The 25,481-nt window shown below is 52.1% G+C and overlaps 1 protein-coding gene across 4 annotated transcripts in view; it reads right to left on the reverse strand.

Annotated features, from left to right (window-relative positions):
• Clip2 (CAP-Gly domain containing linker protein 2) overlaps positions 1 to 19,057 on the reverse strand; it is a 62,987-nt gene extending 43,930 nt beyond the window's left edge. For all 4 annotated transcript variants that reach the window (XM_042268567.2, XM_006971326.3, XM_042268566.2 and 1 more), the window contains exons 1-2: positions 18,920 to 19,057; positions 3,972 to 4,162 (exon numbers count right to left, since the gene is read on the reverse strand). In XM_042268567.2, coding sequence (XP_042124501.1) covers positions 3,972 to 4,095 — 124 coding nt within the window. In that variant the 5' untranslated portion in view covers positions 4,096 to 4,162; positions 18,920 to 19,057. The remainder of the gene's footprint in view (positions 1 to 3,971; positions 4,163 to 18,919) is intronic.
• Positions 19,058 to 25,481: the final 6,424 nt, after the last annotated feature.

Genomic DNA, 25,481 nt, shown 5'->3' on the forward strand with positions numbered 1-25,481 from the left:
TTTAGCCCAGGCTATATATCAAATATTTAGCCCAGGCTAGCCCTCATCACACAATCCTCCTGCTTCAGCCTGAGTGCTGGGATTATAGAAATGTACCACCATGTCTGGGACCTCCTCCATCACTTTAGAGAGCAGAAGGCCAGTCCCATGGGTGGCTGGGAGCCTAAAGGGCCAGCAGGAATGGGAAATGTTTTCCCGACTCTCCTACTCTTATTCCCTAGCACTTGTTACCATGGCTCCTGGCACTGACACCCTAAAACACGGTAGAGCCTTTGCCTAAAATGACCCAGTGGGAGACTTGGGGTGTGGCTCCGTAGTAGAGCACCTGCCTAGAAGTCTCCCCACCCCTGTGAGGGGCTGGAGAGGTGGCTCAGTGGTGGAACACCGGCTAGGCATGTGTGGGGCTCTGGATTAAATCCCAGACAGTTGGAAAAAAAAAAAAAAAAGAAAAGAAAAGAAATTGGGGCCTCACTGGATGGGGAAAGCCAGTGAAGAAAGAACCCAGAAGAGACAATGGGCCTTTCTCCCTGAAGGTCATGTCCTGGCCTAGGGCCAGGCTGGCTGGTACACTTCCCCAACCACCGGGTTCCACGGAGCCACCTCGGCTGGAGTAAGCTCAGCCTGCTGGGAGCTTGTGGCTAATCCTGCCTCTTTGTATTTAAATGTTTTTTGGGTTTTTTTTTTAAGATTTATTTATTTATTTATTTATTTATTTATTTATTTATTTATTATGTATACAGTATTCTGTTTGCTTGTATGCCTGCATGTCAGAAGAGGGTACCAGATCTCGTACAGATGGCTGTGAGCCACTATGTGGGAACTGAACCCAGGTCCTCTGGAAGAGCAGCCAATGCTCTTAACCACTGAGCCATCTCTCCAGCCCCTTTATATTTATCTTATGTGTATGGGTGTTTTATTGCACATAAGTATGTGCACCATGTATGTCCAAGTGTCTGACCAGAAGAAGAAGGCACTGGATCCTCTGGAACTGGAGTTCCAGACAGTTGTGAGCCACCATGTAAACCTGGGAGCTGAGCCCGGGTCCTTTGCAGGAACAGTAAGAACAAGTGTTCTTAACTACTGAGCCATTCTTCATTCAGCTCCTGGAATTCCGCGTCTGTTACTACGTGTATGTATATATGCTGTTGGTTGTGTGCGCATACCGGGTTTGGAGGTTGGGGTTTGGGGGTTGGGGGTTGGGATGTGTACTATAGTTCTTGGAAGACATCTTGCGTGGTCATTTCTCTCTCTCCAACATATGGGTCCAGGAATTGAGCTCATTAGCCCAACAAAGCAGTTTTTCAACCCTACCATTACTCAGCACCCTCAAGCTCCTCCCAGAAAATGACCCTTGAGTACTGACTCAGGACAGTGGCCCTGTGGCCTCCCCATGACAGACAGTGAGCATGCATCCCTCGCCTGGATGAGTGTACATTTGCTCTCTGGCTTGGTCTTCCCGTCAACCTCCACAGTCTATGCTCACGGCAAAGCTAATATACTCGGGGGTCCCCTAGGCCACACCCTACATAGCTCTTCCCATGCTGGAAAGACATCTGAATCTCTGACCTTCATCTCTGATACCTCCCCAACCTCAGCCTCCACTCCTTTCCACAGATGTGTCTTTGTGTGTGTACATATTCATGTTGTATGTGCAGGGACATGGTGTCTGCATGCAGAGGAGGCCGGAGGTCAGTATTGAGTGTCACAGTTACTATTTCTGTGATAAAATACCCTGACCAAAAGCAACTTAGGGAGGACGTTTTAGCTCCGAAGTTCCAGGTCACGGTCTATCACAGCAGCGAAGTCAAGGCAGGAACTTAACAGCTGGCCACATCACATCCACAGTCAAGAGGAGAGAGAAAGGGATGCCTGCATACTTCATGCTCAGCTGGCTTCCTCTACTCTCCTACTGTCCAGGGCCCCCAGCCAGAGACCAGTGCTGCCCACTTTCAGGCTGAGTTCTCCCAGGCTGAACAACAATCAAAATAACCTCAACAGACAAGTTCATAGGCCAATTCAATGCAGACAATCCCCCATGAGGCTCTCTCTTGCCATGTAATTCTAGAGTGTGTCAGGTTGACAATTAAAACTTACCACCGAGCCGGGGTGGGGGTGGGGGGTGGCGGAGTGGGGAGGTGGGGGGGGGAGGGGGAATGGGAGGGGATGGCAGTGCACGACTTTAATCCCAGAACTTGGAGGCAGAGGCAGGTGGATCTCTGTGAGTTCGAGGCCAGCCTGGTCTACGGAGTGAGATCCAGGACAGCCAGGACTGTTATATAGAGAAACCTTATCTTGGAAAACAAACAAAAAAACAACCAACCACCACATTGGGTGTCTCCTTTTACTGCTTTCCACCTCATTCTTTGAGACAGGGTCTGTCTGTCTGTCTGTCTGTCTGAACTTGGAACTGGCCAGTTCGGCAAGGCTGGCTGGCCAGCAAGCCCAGGGGTCCTCTAGTTGAACTGTCAGGCCCTCTTTTCTCACAGGTGCCGGGGGTCCAAACTCGGGCCCTTACGCTTATGTGGTAAACACTTCACCAACCGAGCCATCCCCCAGCCCCAAGATGGGTCTTGTTTCTGCACAAACCCCCAAATTAAGTTCGGGCTTTTATACCACCATTCCAGACCTCCACAGGATCACTTCCACCTCTACCTCCAGCTTCTCCTTTAGTTTGTTTTTCGAGACAGGGTTTCTCTGTGTAGCCCTGGCTGTCCTGGAACTCACTCTGTAGCCCAGGCTGGCCTTGAACTCACAGAGATCCACCTGCCTCTGCCTCCTGAGTACTGGGATTAAAGGCATGCACCCTCCTAGGTTCTTCTGGAATGCCTCCCATGAGTACCAGGGGATTTGCCATCTTGGAGGGGAACCTGGGCTTCACCGTATTCTAGTGGGTTGACTCCAAACCTCTGGGACAATCCAATGAGATGCAGGTCCTATAAGATCCTATACTGCTGGGGGAAGTGTAATGCAAGAAGGGACGTGTGGAGATGTTTCTCCCTGGGTACTCCTCAAAAAGAAGAGGAGGAAACAATCAACATCGCCAACACAAAAGACACAGAAAGAATCTCCAGCTGGATGTGGGGGCTCCGCCTGTAATCCCAGCACTGGAGGACGAGGCAGGAAGGACGCGAGTTCAAGGCCAAGCTTGAGCCGTAAGATCTGGTCTTAAAAACTAACCAAACTATTTCTGATTCTAGTATACTCTCTATGAAAGTGTCAACTGTCAATTTGAGAGAATCTCCCAAGAGACAGGCCTCTGGGCATGCCTGTAGGGATTACTTGGATTCTATTAACCGATATAAGACGACTCCTTTTAATAGTGGGTGGGACTATTCCCTGAGCAGGGAATCCTGAGCAGAGATGAACAGCAACATGCATGAACCTCTGTTTCTTAATTACGGGTGAGATGTGACCAACGGTTTCCAATTTCTGTCACCTGGATTTCCTCACTAGGATGGACTTCTCGAGCTGTGAACCCAAACCCAGCCCTTTCCCCTTAAGTTCTGCCTGGGTATTTTATCACAGCAACAGCAAAAGAAACTTCAGAGATCCCTTGTGGTTTAAAATCTCACTGTTGGAGTTGACCATGTAGCTCTGTGGGTAGAGTGCTTACCCATCATGCCCAAGGCACCGGGGCTCCATTCCCAGCACCACATAAACTGGGCACTGTGGCGCACATCGGTACTCTTAGCGCCTAAGAGGCAGAGGCAAGAGACTCACTGAATGCCTGAGGCCAGCCTGGGCTACACAATGAGTTTCTGAGCCCTGTGAATGACATGGGCTACTTCTGAGTTACCCACACGCCTGTAAGTAACCCCAATAAATTCCCTGGCTCATCCTGCTGGACTCGGTGGAATCCTTATTTTGCTCTGTTGCTGGTGTCCTAGCTGAGTGGGATCCACGGTTGCTCGTCTCCCCAGGAAAAGTCCCCAGGCTGCGGGTCCCCCCTCCCCGCTCTCGGCCCCACATACCTTCCTTGGAGCCACTGGCTGATGCCACCACCGAGGATGAAGCTGACCCGAGGGATGGCCTGCCCACGGGACTCGAGTGCTTGCCCCCTCGGCCAGGGGGCTTCAGCCCACTGGGCTTCTGCATGGCGGTGCCTCGAGGAGGGCAGACGGAGGCAGGTGACGGTCACATCCTCCCTGCCATCCCTGGTCACCTGTGGACAGAACACAAGAGGGATGGAGTCATCACGTCCTCACTAGGATGCGGGAAGGTGGCTGGGGGTCCCAGTGGTCCCGAAACGGACCGAGGCCCATCAGAGGACGCCAGCATTTCCTCTCCGTTTTGTTCGAGATAGGGTATCGGGTGGCCCAGGCTGGCCTCAAACTCACACAGTAGAGAAAGGCACTGAGCTCCTGTCTTTGTCTTCTGGGGGTGGGGGTTACAGATGCAAGCCACCACACCTGATTAACTCGGGTCTAGGGATGGGGCTCAGGTCTCTGCGTGTGCTGCACGGGCCCTCCATTGCCTCGATCTGTTTTTTTCTGACACAGAGTCTCACCATATCTCCTAGATTGCATCTTCCAATCCTAAGCCAGCCTCCTGGGTGTTGTGACTATGAGTGTGCCTCACCAAGCCTTACTACACCAGGCCATTTATAGACAGAGATGAGATCTGTGCTTTGGGGCTGCCTGGGTGTGGCTGCTAGAAGCTGCAGAGATCACCTTATGACTGCAGGGGACAGCTAGCTGGTGGACCAGGCCACCGCAGAAGGCAGAGCAGGGTGGACCCCTCCATTAGGCCCACGGGTCTGTCTGGCCTACATCTACCTATCTGAAGGGCACCGCCACATGCACCAAAAAAGATCTAAAAGAAAGAGAAAAAGCTGTCAGTTTACCCCTTTAATCCCAGCACTTGGGAGGCTGAGGCAGGAGGATTGCTGCGAGTCTGAAGTCACCCTGTCTTTAAAAAGCCAAGAAAGAGAGAAGGAGATGAGGGGGCAAAGAAAGGAAGATAAGGAACACACACACACACACACACACACACACACACACACACACACACACGTGTAAGTGGGGGAAGAGCACTAATCCAGAAATCCATACGAAATTCTCTTGGCAGAAATGCTTGGGGATTTCAGAATGTCTCTCAGTCATGTGTTCAGCAGCCAGTGGGCGTTTTAGTTGTTCGCTTGTTTCTTTGTGAAGTAGGCATTAACCCACGGTCTTCCACATGCTGCCCAAGCGCTCTACCACTGAGCCACACCCCAGCCCCTCACTTGGGGATTCTAGGCAGGTGCTCTACCACTGAGCCACACCCCAGCCCCTCACTGGGGGATTCTAGGCAGGAGCTCTACCACTGAGCCACACCCCAGCCCCTCACTGGGGGATTCTAGGCAGGGGCTCTACCACTGAGCCACACCCCAGCCCCTCACTGGGGGATTCTAGGCAGGTGCTCTACCACTGAGCCACACCCCAGCCCCTCACTGGAGGATTCTAGGCAGGTGCTCTACCACTGAGCCACACCCCAGCCCCTCACTGGGGGATTCTAGGCAGGTGCTCTACCACTGAGCCACACCCCCAGCCCCTCACTGGGGGGAGGGGCTCTAGGAAAGTGTTTCATTGCTGAGCTACATCCCCCACCCTCTTCTCACCTTTTATTTTGATAATGAGTATAAATTGCTCAGGTTGGCCTTGAGCTTATTATTCTCCTGCCTCAAACTTCGAGTAACTAAATCACAGGCCTACATCATCACAATGGGCTCTTGAAATTTTTTTCCACCAGCTGTACCTCACCCAGAGGACACTTGGCCCAACCAGTTTCATTCTTCCAGGTAGCCTCCTGGGACCACCGGCCCTGGAAATATCTGGTGAGCCCAGGAGAGTCCGCTGCCCTTCTCTGTCTGCACTCTGCCTCCTGGGAACCGTGAGCAACTTCAAATCAGACCTCCCGATCTCCTCTCTGAGAGCCCACCTGTCAGAGTACGTGACCCAGATCCCGTGACTGGAAACCCCACGCGAGAGCACGGCCACAGCCATGCAGGGAGGATGAAGGTCTGCCAGGCCCCAGGTCCCTGCAACAGTCCTCTCAAAGGAGGCTCCCTCAGTTTCCCTACCATGATTGATGATCCCAACAAACCTACTGTGTGCTGTGAGGAACCTGTGCACCAAGCTGCACCTACTAAGCGTACACCACACCCTGCACAGATGTGGCCTGGCGAGCCCCAAGTCTGCTGCATAAGTAGCAGGCATTTTTTTTTTTCCAAGACAGGGTTTCTCTGCATAGCTTTTGGTGCCTGTCCTGGATCTCGCTCTGTAGACCAGGCTGGCCTCGAAGGATTAGAAGGATTAGAAGGTGTGGCCTTGTTAGAAGAAGTGTGTTACTATAGGGTGGGCTTTGAGGTTTCCAAAGCCCACACCAGGTCCAGTCTCTCTCTCTCTGTGTCTCTCTATCTCTGTCTCTCTCTGTTTGTGGATCAGGATGTTGCTCTCAGCTCCTTCTCCAGCACCATGTCTGCCTGCACGCCACCATGCTTCCTGCCATGATGATAATGGACTAAACCTCTGAAACTGTAAGCCAGCCCCTGGTTAAATGTTTTCTTTTACAGGAGTTGTCCTGGCCATGGTGTCTCTTCACAGCTATAGAACAGTGACTAAGAGAACGACGTATCCTTTTAACCCAGTGCTGGGTAGGCAGAGATGAGTAGATTCCCTGGCCAGCCAGCTTAGCTTTCTCGGTGACCCCAGCCCAGGGAAAACCCTATCTCAAAACACAAAGAAGAAACAACATCCAGAGTTGACCTCTGACCTACACACACAAGTATATATATGTGCATTGGGACCACACACACACACACACACACACACTCACACACACTAAATAGAAGGAGGGAAGGAAGGAAAGAAGGAAGGAAGGAGAGAGAAAGGGAGAGAGAAATGGAGATTAGTAAAAAAGGGGAAGGAAGAAGGGGAGAGAAGAAAAGAATAGATGCTGGTGAGACGGTTCAGAAGGGAAAGAAGCTTGCTGCCAAGCCTGACGACCCGAGTTCAATCCCCCAGGCCCCACATGGTATCAGAGACCCAACTCTTGCAAACCGTTCTTCACATGTGCATGTAACACACGCCACCACACACAAAAATAAAGTGTAACTTTTTTTTTTTATAAGAAAGAACACATTCATAGAGCCAGGAGCTAGAAAGATAAAAATCAATTTCACGGTTGCCATCAAAGTCACAGTGGAGCGGCCCGCCCCGCTGAAGTGGTCCCAGAGCTAGTCCTTCCCTACCTCCCAGCCCGGTGGCCCTGCCCTAAAACAATATTTCCAAGACCCTGACCTCGAGGGACAGCGCCCGCTTGCTTCAACTAACAAAAGAGAGCAGGGAGCTGGCAGAAAGGAACCAAGAAGGCATTCAGCCAGTTCCACCAGCTTATCCCAGCCGGAGGACTGGAGGGGACCGGAAGGGGGAGGGGGGAGGGGTAGCAGGAAGAGGAGAGGAGGCAAAGGGCTGAGCTGGCCCTCTATGACTCAGCCCTGCTCTGGGACAGAGAACTGGTTGTGGGCTAGAGGGGTGAGGGGTGGGGGACTTGGGAAAGCTGTGGTGACATGGTGAGACGCTGGCCTCTGGCCACGGTACGGCCGATCGATGGTGGAAGCCATGAAGTAAGACCTTGTGCAGGCCTGAGGTCCAACCCAGTCTCTCTCCAAGAGGCCTTGAGACATGAAACCAGGTGACCATAACCAGTCCCGCGGTTATGACCTGTACAATGGGATACAGGTAGCAGGCGTGGTCAGCACACTGTGACTCCAGCACAAAAGAGGCGGAGGAAGGGAGAACTGGAGTTCCAGGTAGGCAGTGTGGCCCAGCAGGTACAGGCAACGGCCACCATACCTGATGACCTCAGTTGGTTCCCCAGGGCTCACACGGTAGCAGGGCAGAACTGACGAATACACACCGAAACGTAATAAAATTAAATAACAACCAAGCTGGGAGTTACAGAGTTGCTGGGCTGCTAAAGTGCTGACCCCAGGAGGCCTGAGGCCCTGCGTTCGATCCCCTGCCCTGCACAAACCGGGCTGGGTTGTGCACACCTGCAATCCCAAAATTTGGGAGGTTGGAGCAGGGGGATCAGAAGTTTAGGGTGATCCTCAGCCACGCAGTGAGTCTGAGGCCAGCCTGGGCTACAAAAACAATTAAAAAAAAAATTCACACACACACACACACACACACACACACACACACACACCAGCTTAGTGGTGCACATCTTTAATCCCAGCATTCGAAAGGCAGAAGCAGGCGATCTCTATGAGTTCGAGGCCAGCCTGGTCTATCCAGTGAGTTCCAGGACAGCCAGGGCTACACAGAAAAACCTTGCCTCAAAAAGGTAATTAATTAATTAATAATTAATTTAATTAATTAATAAAATAAAATAAAACGAAACCTGGGATCTAAGTATGGCTGCCTTTGGGTGGGGCGGGTGCGGATGGCTGAGTGGGGAAAGAGAAGATGTAACTCCAGGAGCATCCCCAGATCCTTGACGCAGCTCACCAGTCCCAAGTCCCAACTCTCCGGCGGCTGTGTGCACAGAGAGGCCTTGTCTGGGAACTCAGGTCCAGCCGGGGCCACAGGCCGGCCCCTCTGCGCTGCCCTGAACTTCCTGGAAAGAAACTCGAGCTCTATCTGGTTCAGGGTTTCCATTTCAGCTGCCTGGGGGTGACCGACTGGCCACAGCAGTTCCTCCGGCAGGGGGAACAGGGCCCAGGATGCTGACCCAGTGAAGTGGGGTTGCCCTAGAGAGGGGAACCGTGCCAAGTGGAGCAGTGGAAAGCCCAGCTCCTCGGAGGTAACGTGGCCCCGGGGCAGGGAAGAGGGCACCCAGATACAGGCACCCTGGCCCAGAAGTCCAGCCACGCCCCTGGCCCTGACTCATTCACAGGGTGCTTCCGCCAGGAGATAAAGGTACTACTAGTACCCTACCGAGGCTAGCCATGCCCAGACTCCTCTTTCAGTTTTAAAATATTTATTGGGGGGGGGGGGTGTTCATGCATGCTCCATGTGTGAAGTATGACAACTGGGTGGGGGGTTCGTTTCTCTCTCTCCTTTCACAAGAAGGCTCCGGGGATCGAACTCAGGGCATTGGGGCTTAGCAGCAAGCCCCTTCGCATGCTGAACCGGCTTGAAGCCCCTTCTTTTTTGGTATTTGACATATAGCCCAGGCTGGTCTCAAACTCTCCGTCTTCCTGCCCCTTTCTCCCCAGCGCTGAGATTATGGGCCCAGGACACCATTCTGATTGCATCTGGCTGAGGGTCACGGAACATGAGCAGCTTGCTGTGGGTCACCGAGAGGTCACCCGAGAGTCCATGACCTCCCAGCCGAAGACACACCAAGGGTAAGGCGGGGACAGTCCCTCCCGGTGAGTCTTGCCAACTTCCAGGCTTCCAACCAGCTGGGCCCCAGGCCTGGGAGAACCAGGGAGATGGCGTCCATCTGCCTAGCTTCCCACCCTCCCCAGCCTCCCCCCTCCTCTCTCCCCTGGTCACCAGGGTCATTAAGCAGCAGGATGCGGCCAGGCCCAATACTTGTACAGCTGCATTAACTCCGGGCAAGCCCACGGCGGAGATGTGCACAGAAGGGGGTGAGGACCCCAGTTGGGGTCTTGGGCCCCCTTGAGAGGGCCAAGAAGCCAGACCACCATGCGGAGAGCGACAGCAGCAGAGACCCGTGTGAGGCTCTGGGAAAGCGGAGTAGGCGGCAACCAGACACCAAGGAGATTTGACTTCAGGGAGGGGAGTGGATGAGGCTGGGCAAACGGAGCAGGGAGGTCAGACCACCAGCATCCCGCCCCCACAGGCAACCGCCAATGTTGTTGGTCAGTTTGTTTATTTGGCTGGTTTTTGTTTTTTGAGGCAGCCCTGGCTGTCCTGGAACTCATGTAGATCAGGCTGGCCTCGAACTCAAAAAAGTCTGCCTGCTTCTGCCTGCCTCCCCAGTGCTGGGACAAAGGCCATGTACTACCACGCCTGGCCCAACTGTGTTTTTGTTTTTTTTGAGACAGTGTCTCATGTAGCCCAGGCTAGCTTCAAACTCCTGATCCTCCTGCCTCTACCTCCTGAGCGATGAGATTACAGGCAGGAGGCATCATGTGGGCTTTTGTAGGTAAGGTTATGGTCAGTATAAAGTTGACTTTAAAAAACCTGGTGACCTGAGTTCAATTCCCAGAACCCAAGCAAAGGTGGAAAGAGAAATCCAAGTCCAACCGGCTGCTCTCTGACCTCCAAAGACGCATCAGGATACCTGAGTGTGTGCGAGCACACACACCATACACGATCGCGCACACACACAGTAGTAATAAGTTGCTTGTTTTTATAATTGTCACGACGAAGCTGGTGAGCCGCCTCAGCAGTTAAAAGCACTTGCTGTTCTTCCAGAGGACAGAACCCACACTCGGCACCTCACAACGACCTGTAACTCCAGCTCTCCGGGACCTGATCTAGGTTCTCTTTTGGCCTCCAAGAACATTAACACACATGGGCACACTCAACATGAGAGCGAGGCCAGCTAAGGCTACACAGTCAGACTCTGTCAAACTAAAATAAATAAATAAATAAATAACAAATAACTTTTAAAAATTATATTAGATTTATTCATTTTATTTCATAAGAGAGCCTTACCCGTATGTATGTATGTATGTATGATGTATGTATGTATGTATGTACACCACATGTGTGTCTGGTGCCCACAGAGGTCTGAAGAGGGTGTGAGATCTTGGAATAATGGATAGTTGGGAACCACCATATTGGTGCTGGGAACTGAACTTGGGTCCTCAGCAAGAGCTTCAAGTGTTCCAACTCTTTAGCCCCAGTAAATGTAATAATAATAATAATAATAATAATAATAATAATAATAATAATAAAGGAGAGCTGGTTGTGGTGGCGCACGCCTTTAATCCCAGCACTTAGGAGGCAGAGGCAGGAGGATCTCTGTGAGTTCGAGGCCAGCTTGGTCTACAAAGCGAGTTCCAGGGCAACTAGAACTTTTACACACACACACAAAAAAAAAAAACCCATCTCGGGGGCTAGAGAGATGGCTCAGCGTCTAAGAGTACTGGCTTTTCTTCCAAAGGTCCTGAGTTCAATTCCCAGCAACCACATGGTGGCTCCCAACCATCTGTAATGAGGTCTGGTGCCGCTTCTGGCCTGCAGGCAAACATGTAGGCAGAACACTGTATACATAATAAATAAATCTTTAAAAAAAAAAAAAAAACCCATCTCAGAAAAAAAATATAAATAAATAAATAAGGTGGGGCTGGAGAGATGGCTCAGCAGTTAAGAGCACTGGCTGCTCTTCCAGAGGTCCTGAGTTCAATTCCCAGCAACCACATGGTGGCTCACAACCAACTATAACAGGATCTGATGCTCTCTTCAGACATGCAGGTATACATGCAGAGCACTCACTCATACAAAAAATACAAGTAAATTTAAAAAAATTAAAAAAAAAAAAAAGGCGGAAAGAAGTACCTAAGTCTATTCTGGTCTCCATAGGCACACACATATTCATACATCTGCACAAACACATACACATCAAACATATATACATCACACACACACACACCTATTCTTCCTATCTCTAATCTGTCTAACTGGGATTATAGGTAAGGACTGGATGACTAAATCATAGGTAGTTGCTTGGGTTCCAGGCTTGGGTGCTTTGGTACCATCTGACCACCCCAGCCTGGAAAGGAGCAACCAACCCCTCTCCTATGAATCTATGTGATTGCGTGTCTCTACCAAGGTTCTGACTTCCCCTGAGGGCAGGATGAGGCAGGCAAGGTCAAAGTCTGGCCCAAGGTGGTACTGAACAGAATGAGTATCTGCTACTATAACCCTATTCTCCCGGAGTAAGCCTCTGTGCCGACACCCCAGCATTCTCTCCCACTCTGGCAACATCCTGAACAGGCAAGAGACAGGAAGAAGAAAACACTGATGGTGGGGTCTGGCCCTGGAATAGCATGAGAGACTTCAGCCGGACAAGGGGGGGGGGAGGACTGAGATGGGGCAGCCAGGAGAAAGAACATGCCAGCAAAGCAGGTCAAGAGTACCACCCATACATAGGATACTAAAGTCCAGGAATACTAAGGGGGTGGGGAGAAAAGAATGAAAGAGAGACAGGACAGAAGGCAGCGATTCCCGAGATAAGCTCAGTCACCACCCGCCAGACATCCAAATCAGTATTATCTACGGTTGCTTCCTAAAAGGCAGCCTCGCCCTGGTTACCAGTGAAGGCTGCATGCCAAGCACCCACCACACACGGACCGTCTTACTCACGCCCAGGTTTTTGGCAAAGTGGTACTCAGCATCCAGAATGCCCTCTCCCACTTCTTTCTCCCCAGGAGGCACTCAGGAGAGCAGAGGGGTGGGGCAGACTTGCAAATCTTACTCGCTGTGTGCGTCTCAGGACCTAGGACAGCGCCAGGCATCCATGCTCAAACTGCAAGCTTAATGGCTGCATGAAAGAGCCCCGAGGGGTGGGATGTGGCTCATTTGGTAGAGTCCTGGCTGAACCTACACCAAGTCCTGGGTTCCATCCCCAGGACCACACAGGCTTGGCCTTGCACATAGGTAAATGCCCGCAATTGGAGACCAACCTGGATGAAGCGAGACCTTGTTGTTTTGGTTTGTTTGTTTTTAAAGGAGGTGGGTCTGGAGAGGTTGCTCAGTGGTTAAGAGCACCAGCTGCTCTTCCAGAAGACCTGGGTTCAAGTCTCAGCACCCACAAGGCATCTCACAACAGTTAACTTCAGTTTCAGGGAAACTGACACCCTCTTCTGGCCTCTACTGGTACTTTATGAAATCTGGCGCCCAGGCATGCATGCAGGCATCTATACACATAAACTAAAAGAAAAAAATTTAAATGACTCCCATCTGGGCTGGAGGTGTGTTTCAGTGACAGAGCACGTATTAAAATCCCCCCCAAGAGAGGCTGGGGGCATGGGGCAGGGGTAGGCGCCTACCTAGAATCCTCTAGTGGGGGTGCAAGAAGTGGGGGTCAGCTGTCGAACACTTGCCAAACTCTGCAAGGCTCTAGGGCAGAGACTAGGGCAAGCCGGGAGTGACAGCGCACAGCCCTGTACTTAGGGCTGGCTAATGATTCCTCCCAGCCTCTTCCGCCTCCTGCTCTGAAAGACAACAGTTCATTAACCTTTCTCAGCGCTCCTGAAGGCATCACTTACAGTTCGTGTTTCGTCGTGAAGACCAGGCAGATGGACCCACGGAGGCCCCGGGGCCCCGCAGAAAACACAGGGTGCTACAACTGGACCCACCTCCAGCCTATCCAGCCCTTGGGAGGAGAGGGTGCCCCCTCCTCCCGGGCCAGCGTTGCGCGAGGGTTTACGGAGGTCACACCCTTAGTTTCTCCGAAGTCACAGAGCTGAGGACTGGAGCACCACGCAGTAGTTGGGGACACACGGGCGAACTGTCCACCACTCTGCTTCCCCATCACCGCCACCAGCTCCTGTGCCCAGCCATGCCCTGGTTCTCCAGACACACACACACACACACACACACACACACACTTCCTGCCCCGAACACTTGACTGACAGACTACACCAGGTGTTCCCAGCCCCAGACTACCACCAGCCGAGCAGATGGGGGTAGCCCCCTCATTCGGTCGCTTTGGCAACCCAGGACTAAAGGGGATACCGCCAGGAGGGGCCTATGAACAGGAGCTGAAACGAGCATTTGGAACGGCCACACTGGGCCAGGCCACACTCATGAGTCAAGGAAAGGATGAGGCAGAAGAGGCAAGATTAAAGGCAGGGAAAACGAAATCAACATCCAGAGAGAAACATGAGGGGCCGGGCTGCCGGCCAGCTTCCCAGTCTAGGTGGCCCAGGCCCCTGCAATTCTTCAGGGAATAAGTCTTCATTTCTCCTACTCTGAAATCTCCTTTGGGGGCTGGCAAGAGGGTGAGATGGTTGGGAGGAGAAAGTCCTGGCTGCCGAGCCTAAAGAACTCAGTTCAAGCCCTGGCACCCACTGAGGAAAGAGAATCAACTCCCCAAAGTCGTGTCGTGCACGTACACACACACACACACACACACACACAAATAAATATAAAATAAATAAAAAATGTAACTTAGGTCTCCCTTTACTTAACTGAATGAGGCTCGGACTCCTGGGACAAGACTTTTCTCAAAGAAGCCAGACCCAGTGGGGCTGTGGAGATGGTTCCCTCAAGCAAACTGCTTGCCACACAAACCCGAGGACCCGAGTTCGGATCACCAGCACCCACGTCAAGAAGCAGCGGGGGCCTGTAATCGCTGCACTAGAGAGGGGGTCAGAGGATCCTGGGGCTGGAGAGTCAGCCAGCCTCACGGGGTCAGCGAGCTCCTGGTTAAGTGAGAGACCCTGTCTCAAAAAATAAGCTGAAGGGCCAGCAGGACGGCTCAGTGGGTAAAGGGGCTTGCCACCAAGTCTGACAACCTGACTTTAATCCCTGGGATCCACACGGCGGAATGAGAGAACGGATCCGGGCAAGTGGTCCTCTCACCTCCATGCATATACACACCCACCCACAACCACATGAACACAAAACAAATAAGACACAAAATCGACAGCGATTGAGGGAGACACGGTTGACCTCTAGCCTCTACACGTGCATGTCCACCCAAATGCACACAAATGCACGCACGCACGCATGCACAAATGCCAACCATGGTGTTACACTCCTGTAACCTTGGAAATGACAATCAGGCTAGCCTCCCGTGTGTAGCAAGTTTGAGGCCAGCCTGTACTACATGGAGAGCCTGTCTCAAAACAACAAAAACTCCCAACAACGGGACATCAAAGGTGACCCTCTTCCAATCCTGTGTCCCTTCCATGACAGCCATGCCCGATACTTATAGCTTATAAAGAGGACTGAGGTGACCTTAGTGGAGGCATGTAAAGTCTGGCCAGCTAATGAGAGGGAGACAGACAGACAGACAGAGACACAGAGGAGAGCCAGTCCTATGGAAGGCAAGGCCCAGACAACTTGTGAGCTCCAAAAGCCAGACAGTGTTTAGACTTTGGACTGAGCAAAAGGGGTAGAGGCGTCCGCCAGACTGTAATTACGCTTTAGAGAAACAGACCCGGGAGCAGGGTAAAATGATTCTGCACAAGATGGTGTGCCCCTCCGGCACACAGTAAGTGCTTAACCAACGCATGGACAGAGCGCACAGTGGTGCGTACCTGTCACCCCAGAACTCCAGAAGCGGAGGCAGGGAGAGCAGCCCGGGCCACACAGTGACTTTGAGGCCAGCCTAAGCTCCACGAGACCTTGTCTAAAACCAAAACCGAACAAAAACAGAGCGGGTGCTCTGGCTCATTTGGTGAAGCGCCGGCCTAACACGTACGCCTCCCAAGTCGATCCCCAACACCATAGAAACCTGGAGGGGTGGCACACCTGTCATCCCAGCTGTTGGGAGATGTAGGCAGGAGAGGCAAAAGTTCAAGGCCGGGGCTATATAAGTCTCAGGCAAGCCTGGGATACATGAGACTTTGTCTCCAATAAACACAGCAGGGGCTGGAGAGAGGGCTCAGGGGTTGGGAGTTCTTACTGCTGTTTCAGAGGACCCAGGTTCATTCCCAGCACCCACCTCAGGCAGCTCACAACATACCCTTCTCCTGGCCTCCATGCTGTACCTGCATACACATGGCATACAGTTCCATAGACATGCATAAATAAAGATAAAAATAAATCTTAAAAATACTGCGAAAACCAACAAATGAATGCACGTATATACAAAGTTCAGAACCACTGGGCACAGTGGCGCATGCCTTTAGTCCCAGCACTCAGCAAGCAGAAGCAGGCAGGTATCTGTGAGTTCAAGGCCAGCCTGGGCTACATAGCAAGTTCCAAGCCAATGAGGACTACACAGTGAGACCCGGTCTCAAAAGGGGGTAGAGGTGCAGAACCAAATATTCCTGGCCCAGAGTAAGCACTTAATATGTGTTTTTAAAAAAACCTGTAGGAGAGCCGGGTGGCTCTTGGGAGGCACTTGGGAGGCAGAGCCAGGCGGAGCTCTGTGAGTTCGAGGCCAGCCTGGTCTACAGAGTGAGTTCCAGGACAGGCACCCAAACTATACAGAGAAACCCTGTCTCAAAAAACAAACAACAACAACAACAAAAAAAAAAAAAAAAAAAAAACAACAAAAAACAAAACAAAACAAAAAAAAAACCCTGTAGTAAGGCATAAATTCTCCCAAGAGCTACTCGGTGGAAGTGCAGAATCCCCTCTCTGGGCAAAGCTGTGCAGATCCAGGACCAGAGAGGGACTGGAAATCACACTGAGTCTGTCTTCTAGGTGGGGACAGAGAAGACTTAGGGATAAGAGCATTTCATGATGCTTTGCCATCAATGAAGGAAAACAGGCAGCTGGACAGAGAGGCAGAAAAGAGCAGGGCCCTGGGGCAGGTCTAAAAGGCCAGGCTGTGTGAAGGTTAGAGGGCTGCCTGAGCAGGGGAGAAGTCTCCTTCTGCCCCAGGCTGAGGGTCACTTCCTGCAGCCAAAAAACTCTTCCATTGGCAATACAGCTCAGTGGTGGAGCTCTTATCTAGAATCCCCCAGGGGTGTGGCTCAGTGGTAGAGCACCTGCCTAGAATCCCCCAGTGAGGGGCTGGGGTGTGGCTCAGTGGTAGAGCCCCTGCCTAGACTCCCCCAGTGAGGGGCTGGGGTGTGGTTCAGTGGTAGAGCCCCTGCCTAGAATCCCCCAGTGAGGGGCTGGGGTATGACTCAGTGGTAGAGCCCCTGCCTAGAATCCCCCCAGTGAGGGGCTGGGGTGTGGTTCAGTGGTAGAGCCCCTGCCTAGAATCCCCCAGTGAGGGGCTGGGGGTGTGACTCAGTGGTAGAGCACCTGCCTAGAATCCCCCAGTGAGGGGTTGGGGTGTGGCTCAGTGGTAGAGCCTCTGCCTAGAATTCCCTAGTGAGGGGCTGGGGGTGTGGCTCAGCCAGAGAATGCATGAGGTCCTAGGTTCAATTCTCCATGCCACCAAATATACAAGTAAGTAAAATCAAAAACACTCTGTCCTAGGGTCCATAATTCTCTCAAAAGCCCTAAGAGGCAATGCCCTAAGTACACCCATTTTACTGATGGGGAAATGGAGACAGAAGGGTACATGATCTTGTCCAAAGCCACATAGCTATGTAAGTAGCAGAGCAAGGATTTGAACCCATGATGTGAAACTCCAGCATCTGAACTCTCAGCCCTCCAAGCGCACAGCGGCGCCTGCTCCTCAGGATGTGTCTCAGGGCTGGGGATCTGGAGCTCTGAGGAGGCCATTCCCCACCCCACCCCCAAGTGTCTGGGAGTGTGTATATGTGTGTGTTCCTCCAAGCCTCCTCCACCTTTGGGGCTCCTCTATCTCTACCCCCCTCTCTCATTCTGGAGCCTCTACTTCAGCATACTCCCTTTGTAGGGCACTACTGAAACCCATGCGTCCTGTGCTAAAAGTGGGCACCTACTGTATACAGGAAAGGAACTGGCAAACAGGCTCTGCTTTGAACTTCAATGCCCCAGTAACCTAAATCTTTCTCTGCCCATCTAAGCCAATATGCCTCCTGTTTGGAAGCTTTTGTGGGAGCTATTGCCTATGTAAAAAGCACCCTTGGGCAGGGCACCGGGCTCAACCACCCTTCAGGGTCTGTTATGTAAAAAGCACCCTCGGGCAGGGCACTGGGCCCAACCACCCTTCAGGGTCTGCCCCACCTTCCAGCTGTGCCACGTCTGTGCCCCCAGCTTCTCCCCATTCGGGGCATCGGGCTGGGCTGGGCTGTGCAGAGCGGTTCCGGTTCTGTGTACCTGCCAGCCCCTGGTGGTGCCAATCCAGGTGACAGCAGCCTTATGAATGAAGGGCTCATTGTTTACATTTACAACTGAAGGGGAGGAGACCTCGGGCTCTCACAGCAGAGGTAAGGTAGCCCCACGTGGTGCTCCCCACTTCCTCCTCAGAGCACAGCCCTAGGCCAGCCCCACCCCCACCCCACCCCCCCTCTGTCTGGGGCACCTTTCAAGATTAAGGCCAATTCCTTTCCTAGTTCGAACACCCCAACCCCCACCCCCCGGCCATTTGTAGCCCAGAAGACAGGAGCGGAATCTCAGAGACTGGGTGCATTCCTGTGTTGTGACTCCTCTACCCCTAAGGGGTCCCCTCTGCAACGACCTTTCCAGGCTTGGACCTGGCTCTAAGAGGAGGCACTCGTGGCAAAGCCCTGTGTGCCCGGGGGCAAACACACAGGCCCCGCCTGAAGAGTCCACGCGGGCTGGCCCTGGAGGCTCAGCCCTGCATCCTGCGTCGCCACTGCCCCTCCCTGGGGGGAGGGAAAAAAATCTGCTGCCTCACCAGCCACCAGCGCCAGCTTGGGGGGGCACCCCTGCGGAAAGCCACCCTGCCTGGGCCTCCCCCTTACCCTCCTCTTCCAAGCCAGGCTCTCCAATCAAGTTTTGCTAAGGGCACGAATCAGGCGACCCCAGGTGGCGGGGCGGGGGCCTCCGTGTCTCATCCCAGATGCCAGGTCTGGAGATGAGGACTGATGGCCGCGCCCACCGGGCTGTGTCCCCCCCTCTACCCCCAAGAGCCTGAAAGCCTCCCCCGAGAGCTCTGCAGTTCGTCCAGCTGTCTGACCTGCTCTTGGAAAGAGAACCCCAACAAATACACCCGAACCCCAGTCTGTGGATGTGCGCACCATCCGGAGGTGCAATCCAGGGGCGCCCCCCAATCCCAGCAGCGTGCCCTCCGGCTTGAGGAAGTTGGGGTTCATCCCGCCCACGCCCACCAACGGCGGCGACCCTGCCCGCTGTCCCTGCCCACGCAGCGACAATGCCTCGGTGATGGTACCCCCCTTTTCTTCCCAGGCTAGGGTGCCGCCGCCCCCCGCGACTCTGCGTCCTTTGTTGCCCGCGCGCCCCCATCGCGCGCGCGTCCCCAGAGCTGCGCCTACCTTGGAGCTCCAGCAAGCCACCAGGACCCGACACCCCTTCGCCTCTTCTCGGTCCGCGCGCCCCGGAAACGAGGATGCTGCGCCGGTCCTCGCACGCCGCTCCCCTAACCCGGTCTCTGCGCTCCGAGTCCGGGCCTCCTCGCACACGATCTACAGCCAGAAGGGGACAGAGGGAGGGGCCGATCCAGTAAGCCCGGCTTCTTCAGCCTGCGCGCCCCGAGGCGGAGCCGAGCCGAGTCGAGCCGAGCGGAGCCGAGCCGAGCCAGGAGGAAGCCGAGTGGAGCGGAGCCCAGCCGAACGGGGCGGAGGCGAGAGGAGCCGAGCGGAGCGGAGCCGAGCCCCGTGGAGCCCTGCCAAGGCGAGCCGAGCCCAGCCGAGAGAAGCCGAGCGCCAGGAAAGCGCAGCGGCCGGAGAGCGAACAAAAGGGGCCGGCGTACGTACGGGCAGGCGCAGGAAGGTGGGGCCCCGGGAGCGAGTGGGGGGGAAAAAACGGAGTGGGGGGGGGGAGCGTTGGGGGCGGGGCCCGCAAACGTGGTCTCACGGTTCTCCGGCGTTAGTGACGCTCGGAAACTGGGGAGCGGGCGGGCGGAGAAGACTTTTGGAACCTCCTCTTCCCCACCCTGACCACCTACGGCTGACTTGGACCTTGGAAATAGAGTTCACGCACACGCGCTTCAGCTCTAGGCACCTATGTGTGTTCCCTTTTCTGTTTCAGCCATGCGTGGCTTACGTGAATGTTCCATATTAGGAGACACAGAAGCTTGAGAATGCAAGGGGGCGGGGCTGGGATCTGGAAGGCTTCACGGAAGAGTTGACTTAGGGACTGTGTTGAAAGAGGCAAGGAGCGGGGTGGGTCATGCAATTGAAGTGAGAACTTCAAGTGTGCCTCCTGAAGGCACTCCCGGACCACCTGGCAGGCTGATTGGGCAGGGGGCAAGCTGAGCTACGTAGTGAGACCCTGTCTCAAAATAAAAAAAAAACCCAAGGTCTCACTTAGCCTGGTGTGGTGATACATTAACCTCTTGGCCTCAGTTTCCCCATCTTTAAAGAAGGCAGGGTGCTTCAGTTCAACAGAACAAAAGAGTGAGTGGTCGTGTAATATTGGGCCAGCCCGGAGGAGATCCGCAGCCAGGAGAGCTCAGGTGAAAAGAAGGAGCTAGCCGGGCGGTGGTGGCGCACGCCTTTAATCCCAGCACTCGGGAGGCAGAGCCAGGCGGATCTCTGTGAGTTCGAGGCCAGCCTGGGCTACCAAGTGAGCTCCAGGAAAGGCGCAAAGCTACCCAGAGAAACCCTGTCTCGAAAAACCAAAAAAAAAAAAAAAAAAAAAAAAAAAAGAAAAGAAGGAGCTAACCCCTCATGACTGGAGGGGATACAAGGTGGAGAAGGGGGTGTTTAGGAAAGAGCAAGTTCTATGTAGCTAGGTGGACAGCTGCAGTGTTGAAACAGGACCCAAATCATGGCAGAGTGGAAAGAATCTACCTCCTGAGTTGGGTCCTGGCTCAGTGGTGAGAACCTGCCTAGAATCCCCCAGTGAGGAGCAGAAGTGTGGCTCAGTGGTAGAGCCCCTGCCTAGAATCCCCCAGTGAGGGGCTGGGGTGTGGCTCAGTGGTAGAGTACCTGCCTAGAATCCCCCAGTGAGGGGCTGGGGTGTGGCTCAGTGGTAGAGCACCTGCCTAGAATCCCCCAGTGAGGGGCTGGGGTGTGACTCAGTGGTAGAGCCCCTGCCTAGAATCCCCCAGTGAGGGGCTGGGGTGTGGCTCACTGATACAGCATTTGCTTAGTATTAATGAGGCTCCATCTCCACCAACAGAAAAATGAATTAGCTAGCCATGGTAGTACCTGCCTTTAATCCCAGTACTTGAAGACACTGAGACAGTGTGGACTAGGCCAGTCTGGTCTAGTTAGAGAGTTCCAGGCCAGCCAGGGCTATATGTGAGATCCTGTCTCAAAAAGAAGGAAAATTAATACAATCTCACAGATGAAATAGTTAAATATATACTGCTCTTGCAGAGGACTTGAGTTCAGTGTTCTGCACCCACATTAGGAAGCTCACAACTGCCTGTAATTCACATATGCATGCACATACCTACACATATACACATAATTAAACATACAATAACACAGAAAAAGAAGTGGGAGCTGGGAATGTAGCTCGATTAGCAGAACGTTCAGTTTACACACAGAGCCCTAAATTCAGTCCTCAACATAGCTTAAAACTGTGTAGTGACATATACCTGTAATCCGGGTAGGAGATGGAGGAAGAAAAGTCATGAGTTCAAGGCCAGCTTTGGTTGCATAAGAAGGACAGCCCAGGCTGTCATGCTCCATGAGACCCTACTCAAGAGGGAAAGGGACAGGGATTTGTTCAGGTCACAAGTCCCCATGTGGGGCACCTGAGCATCCTGTTTGTGCCCTCGGCAGGTAGACAGAAGGAACCGTCTTGCCCCCAAGTGAACCCATGGCAAGACCTGCCGTCTGAACACCTGCTTCAGGCTGCTTCAGTCAGCTCCAAAGCCCCACCTAGCAGCTCATGGGCAGTGCCTCAGAGGGTGACAGACTTGAGAGGTGGACCTTTGACCCTGGCTATTGGCAAGCTGGTTCTAGGTGAGAAAAAGATAAACCTTTCCCTTACTGGAGGGTTTCTGGCAGGTACTCTATATCTTAGCCACAGCCCCGGTTTCAATGGGGGGGGGGAATTCTAGACTAGTGCTCTACCCATAAGCTACACCCCTGGCCCTCCATTATTTATTTATTTATTTATTTATTTATTTATTTATTTATTTATTTATTTAGCAGAGTTTCACTTAGTTACCCAGGGTTGCCTTAAATTCCCTCGGTAGCCTCTGACTCTCCTGTGCTGGGATTCCAGTCATGTGCCATCATGTCTGGTCCCAGCCCATAATTTTACTATTTTGTGTGTATGTGAAGACAGGGATGGAATCCAGGACTGCTGGCATGCTTACTAAGCAAATACTTCGGCACTAAGGCGCCCCACCCCTCACCCTACCCTCCCACCCCCTCATCCCCCCACCCCTCTTTTTTTGAAGGTTTATTTTATTTTTTGAAATAGAACCTCACTATGTAGCTAGCCCTGGCTGGCCTGGAACCCACTACCTGGACCAGTCTGCCTTCAAACTCACAACATCAGACTGTCTCCCAAATGCTGGGAATAAAGGCATGCACCACCAAGTCTGGCAGAGGCAGGAGGATCTCTGTGAGTTCAAGGCCAGCCTGGTCTACAGAGTGAGATCCAGGACAACCAGGGCTACATACTGAAGAAACCTGTCTCAAAATAAATTAGAAGCTATTTCCAAGGAATTTGGAATAACATGAGAAACACTCATGTCCTTGAACCCAACTTGAAAAAAAAAAAAAAACTGGAACCTTCTGTAAAATTAAAATCAAAAGCAAATGACATATTTCCAGTATACAGGCACAGAATATACATTACCATTCCAAAAGGGAGAAAAGGGCATAGCGGAGAAAGAAAGCAGGACAGCAGGACAGACTCCAAACCCCGTAAGTCCATGTCTGATGTCAGAGGGCTGAAAGGGTTGCTTTTTGGACCCCCAACTCCTTCCAGCTTTGCTGACAGCAACAGCTCTCTCTCTCTTGGGCTGTTCCCACATTCTGTTCGTAACTCTCCTCTGCAGACGTCCCATGGCTCTGCAGCCCCTAACATCTTGGGGAGGTGCCCCAACAAAAGCCAGGCTTCACTTTCACAGCTTCATGCAATGGCATCTCCGGATCTCCACGCAGGGACTCTACCACATGCCTGGCCTCAGTGGCTTTCGTTAACCGAGGAGGAAGATTCCACAATTCCAATCCTGCTCCCACCAAGTTCCGCTTGCTTGGGCTAAAACCTGGCGTCTTCTTTGACTTACATTCGCTAAGCTTTGACTTGTTGATGTTTTCCTTTGTTGCATAAGCTTCCTTTTTGCAGGTTACAGGATTAGCTGGGTGGAGTCTTACCCAGAGACTCTCTTTATTAATATACCATCAGGCCTTTCTTTTTTTTAAAGAGTGATTTATTCATTATGTATACAGTGTTCTGCCTGCATGTATGCCTGCAGGCCAGAAGAGGGCGCCAGATCTCATTACAGATGGTTGTGAGTGGTTGTGAGCCACCATGTGGATGCTGGGAATCGAACCCCAGTCCCCTGGAAGGGCAGCCAGTGCTCTTAACCTCTGAACCATCTCTCCAGCCCCCATCAGGCCTTTCTTTCAACTTCATCTCCTGGAGCACAGGATTTAGCCCCAGCATTACATTCCCTGGTGTTTTTTCTCCCCAAACTGTACATTTTTGTTGGACGTGGTGACTGTAATCCCAGCATTTGAGAGGTGGAGGCAGGTGAATGTCTGTGAGTTTGAGGCCCACTGGTAACATAGTGAGTTCCAGGCCAGGCAGGGCTACATAATGAGATTCTGGCAAAGTCGGTTTAATAGCCCCTTCCATTTGTGTTTTATCTTATGTTTTGGTTCTTAATATTGTGATAAATGAAAGTCAAGTTGAAATTTAAATATTAAGACTTCTGATTTATTGAGCTTGAACAATGCCGTCATAGTTACGTAAAAATGAAGGTGGCCCCTCGGTGAAACTCAACAAGTAGTTTCTAGGCTGGAACAGTTTTGATTCTTTTTCCCGTGACCTCTTTCCCCGATTTCTGGAACCATAACAAAAGGACACTGCAGCTCTTGTTACTGTAGTGCTGACGTTACTGCCGTACAGAAACACATCTGGTCGGTTTCTTAGAGAGGTGGCTGTTATCTCTGCTCCGTGGCCGACAAGAAAGGTAAATGTGATGCGTGTTTCTCACCCCAGTGCAGCAGGGTTTGTATAACCATGTGACTCATACTTGTGATCTCAAAGGATCTTCTCCCTTAAATTTTCTTGCAATTAATGTAAGAATACTCCAAGTCTCTAAACTTTAGAAGTGCTAAAGGGGGCTGGTGAGATGGCTCAGTGGTTACGAGCACTGGCTACAATTCCAGGGGACTGGGGTTCGATTCCCAGCACCCATATGGAGGCTCACAGCTGTCTGTAACTCCAGTTCCAGGGGATCTGGCTCCCTCACATAGACAAACAATGCACATAAAATAAGAAACAAATTTAAATAAAAAGAAGTGTTAAAGGTAGAGATGGTCTACAAAAGTTGTAATATTTTATCCATTTGCATGTGTTTTTTTTCCTTATGTTCACAAGGTGACTGGTTCCTTCAGCTCCGTGACATTGTAGTTGAAAATGATGATTCAAAGGCCTCTCCATCTGGCAAATCAGAAATGCTTCGTATTTTACATTATGGTTAGTATTTTGACTAACTTTTCTACATACAAGTTTCTTGACAGTCCTTCATAATTGCATTATAGAAGCAACTATGTCATAAATAGTTAGCTTGACATTTAGCTGAAGTATTCATATTTTGTTTAATTTCACAATGAATCGCCCCAGAATGGAAAGACTTACAGATAAGTTTGAAAAATACTGGAATTAGATTCTCAGGTTCTATTAAATTGTTATGTATAGCTTGCTTTAAAAAAAAAAAAAAAAGGCCTGGACGAAACATTGTGGATACAGCAAATCATTAACCCTGTGTGCTCCAGCTACGGTGGGCCCAGGGGGCGGGGAGTGGGAAATCCATGGGAGTTTTCTGTTACTAAACCACTCCGGCTCCTCCTGGAAATAGGCATTAAAGAAACTTAAAAATCCAAACGCCACTGTGTGGAGATTCTGATTTGAATGAGGATGGTAGCCTCTGCCCATTGGATCTGAGGTAGCCTAGCCTTACAGCTGAGCCCTCGCATCGAGGTGGGCGTGGTGTCGCCATGGAGACGCCTGCTGAGCTGGCCACCACCCGGCTGCTTCCAGACACGTGGACTTGGCTGGTTCCGGATTCTTCCTGCCTTGGAGGAAGCCGAACATCTATGCCTCTGGTTGGTACCGCTGTGGAGGAAGGGAAGCTGACATCTTGAGCAGGAGGCGGGGCTCTGCTACCCGGGGACCGGAGCTGGGCTTCTGAGGTCCTGGGAGTTTTTCCTTTGCAGCCTTCCGGATTTCCTGAGAGGCCTCCCTCTGTAAATAAAACTGCATAGATTGAGCTTTTTGAGATACGGTCTCCTTTATGTAGCCCAGGCTGACCTCCAGCTCTCCAGCCTGCAGCCTCAGCCTCTGGAGACACGCAGTCATACCCAGCTCTCTGCGAGCTCTTTGCCTGGGGACAGGGGTCTTCCTCCAGCCCTGTCCTAGGATCCGTACCAAGCCTAAGGGGACATCTGTTTAAAGTTTTTTTTTTTTTTGGTTTTTCGAGACAGGGTTTCTCTGTGTAGCTTTGCGCCTTTCCTGGAACTCACTTGGTAGACCAGGCTGGCCTCGAACTCACAGAGATCCGCCTGCCTCTGCCTCCCGAGTGCTGGGATTAAAGGCATGCGCCACCACCGCCCGGCCTTTTTTTTTTTTTTTTTTTTTTAATTATGTGTATGTGTGTGCACCTGGACGCAGCTTCCTTGAGTCAGAAAAGAGAGCAGGATCCCCTGGAGTCCAAGTTGCAGGCAGCTGTGAGCTACC

This window comes from Peromyscus maniculatus, chromosome 23, assembly GCF_049852395.1.
Source record: "Peromyscus maniculatus bairdii isolate BWxNUB_F1_BW_parent chromosome 23, HU_Pman_BW_mat_3.1, whole genome shotgun sequence".
In the NCBI taxonomy this organism is placed as follows: domain Eukaryota; kingdom Metazoa; phylum Chordata; class Mammalia; order Rodentia; family Cricetidae; genus Peromyscus; species Peromyscus maniculatus.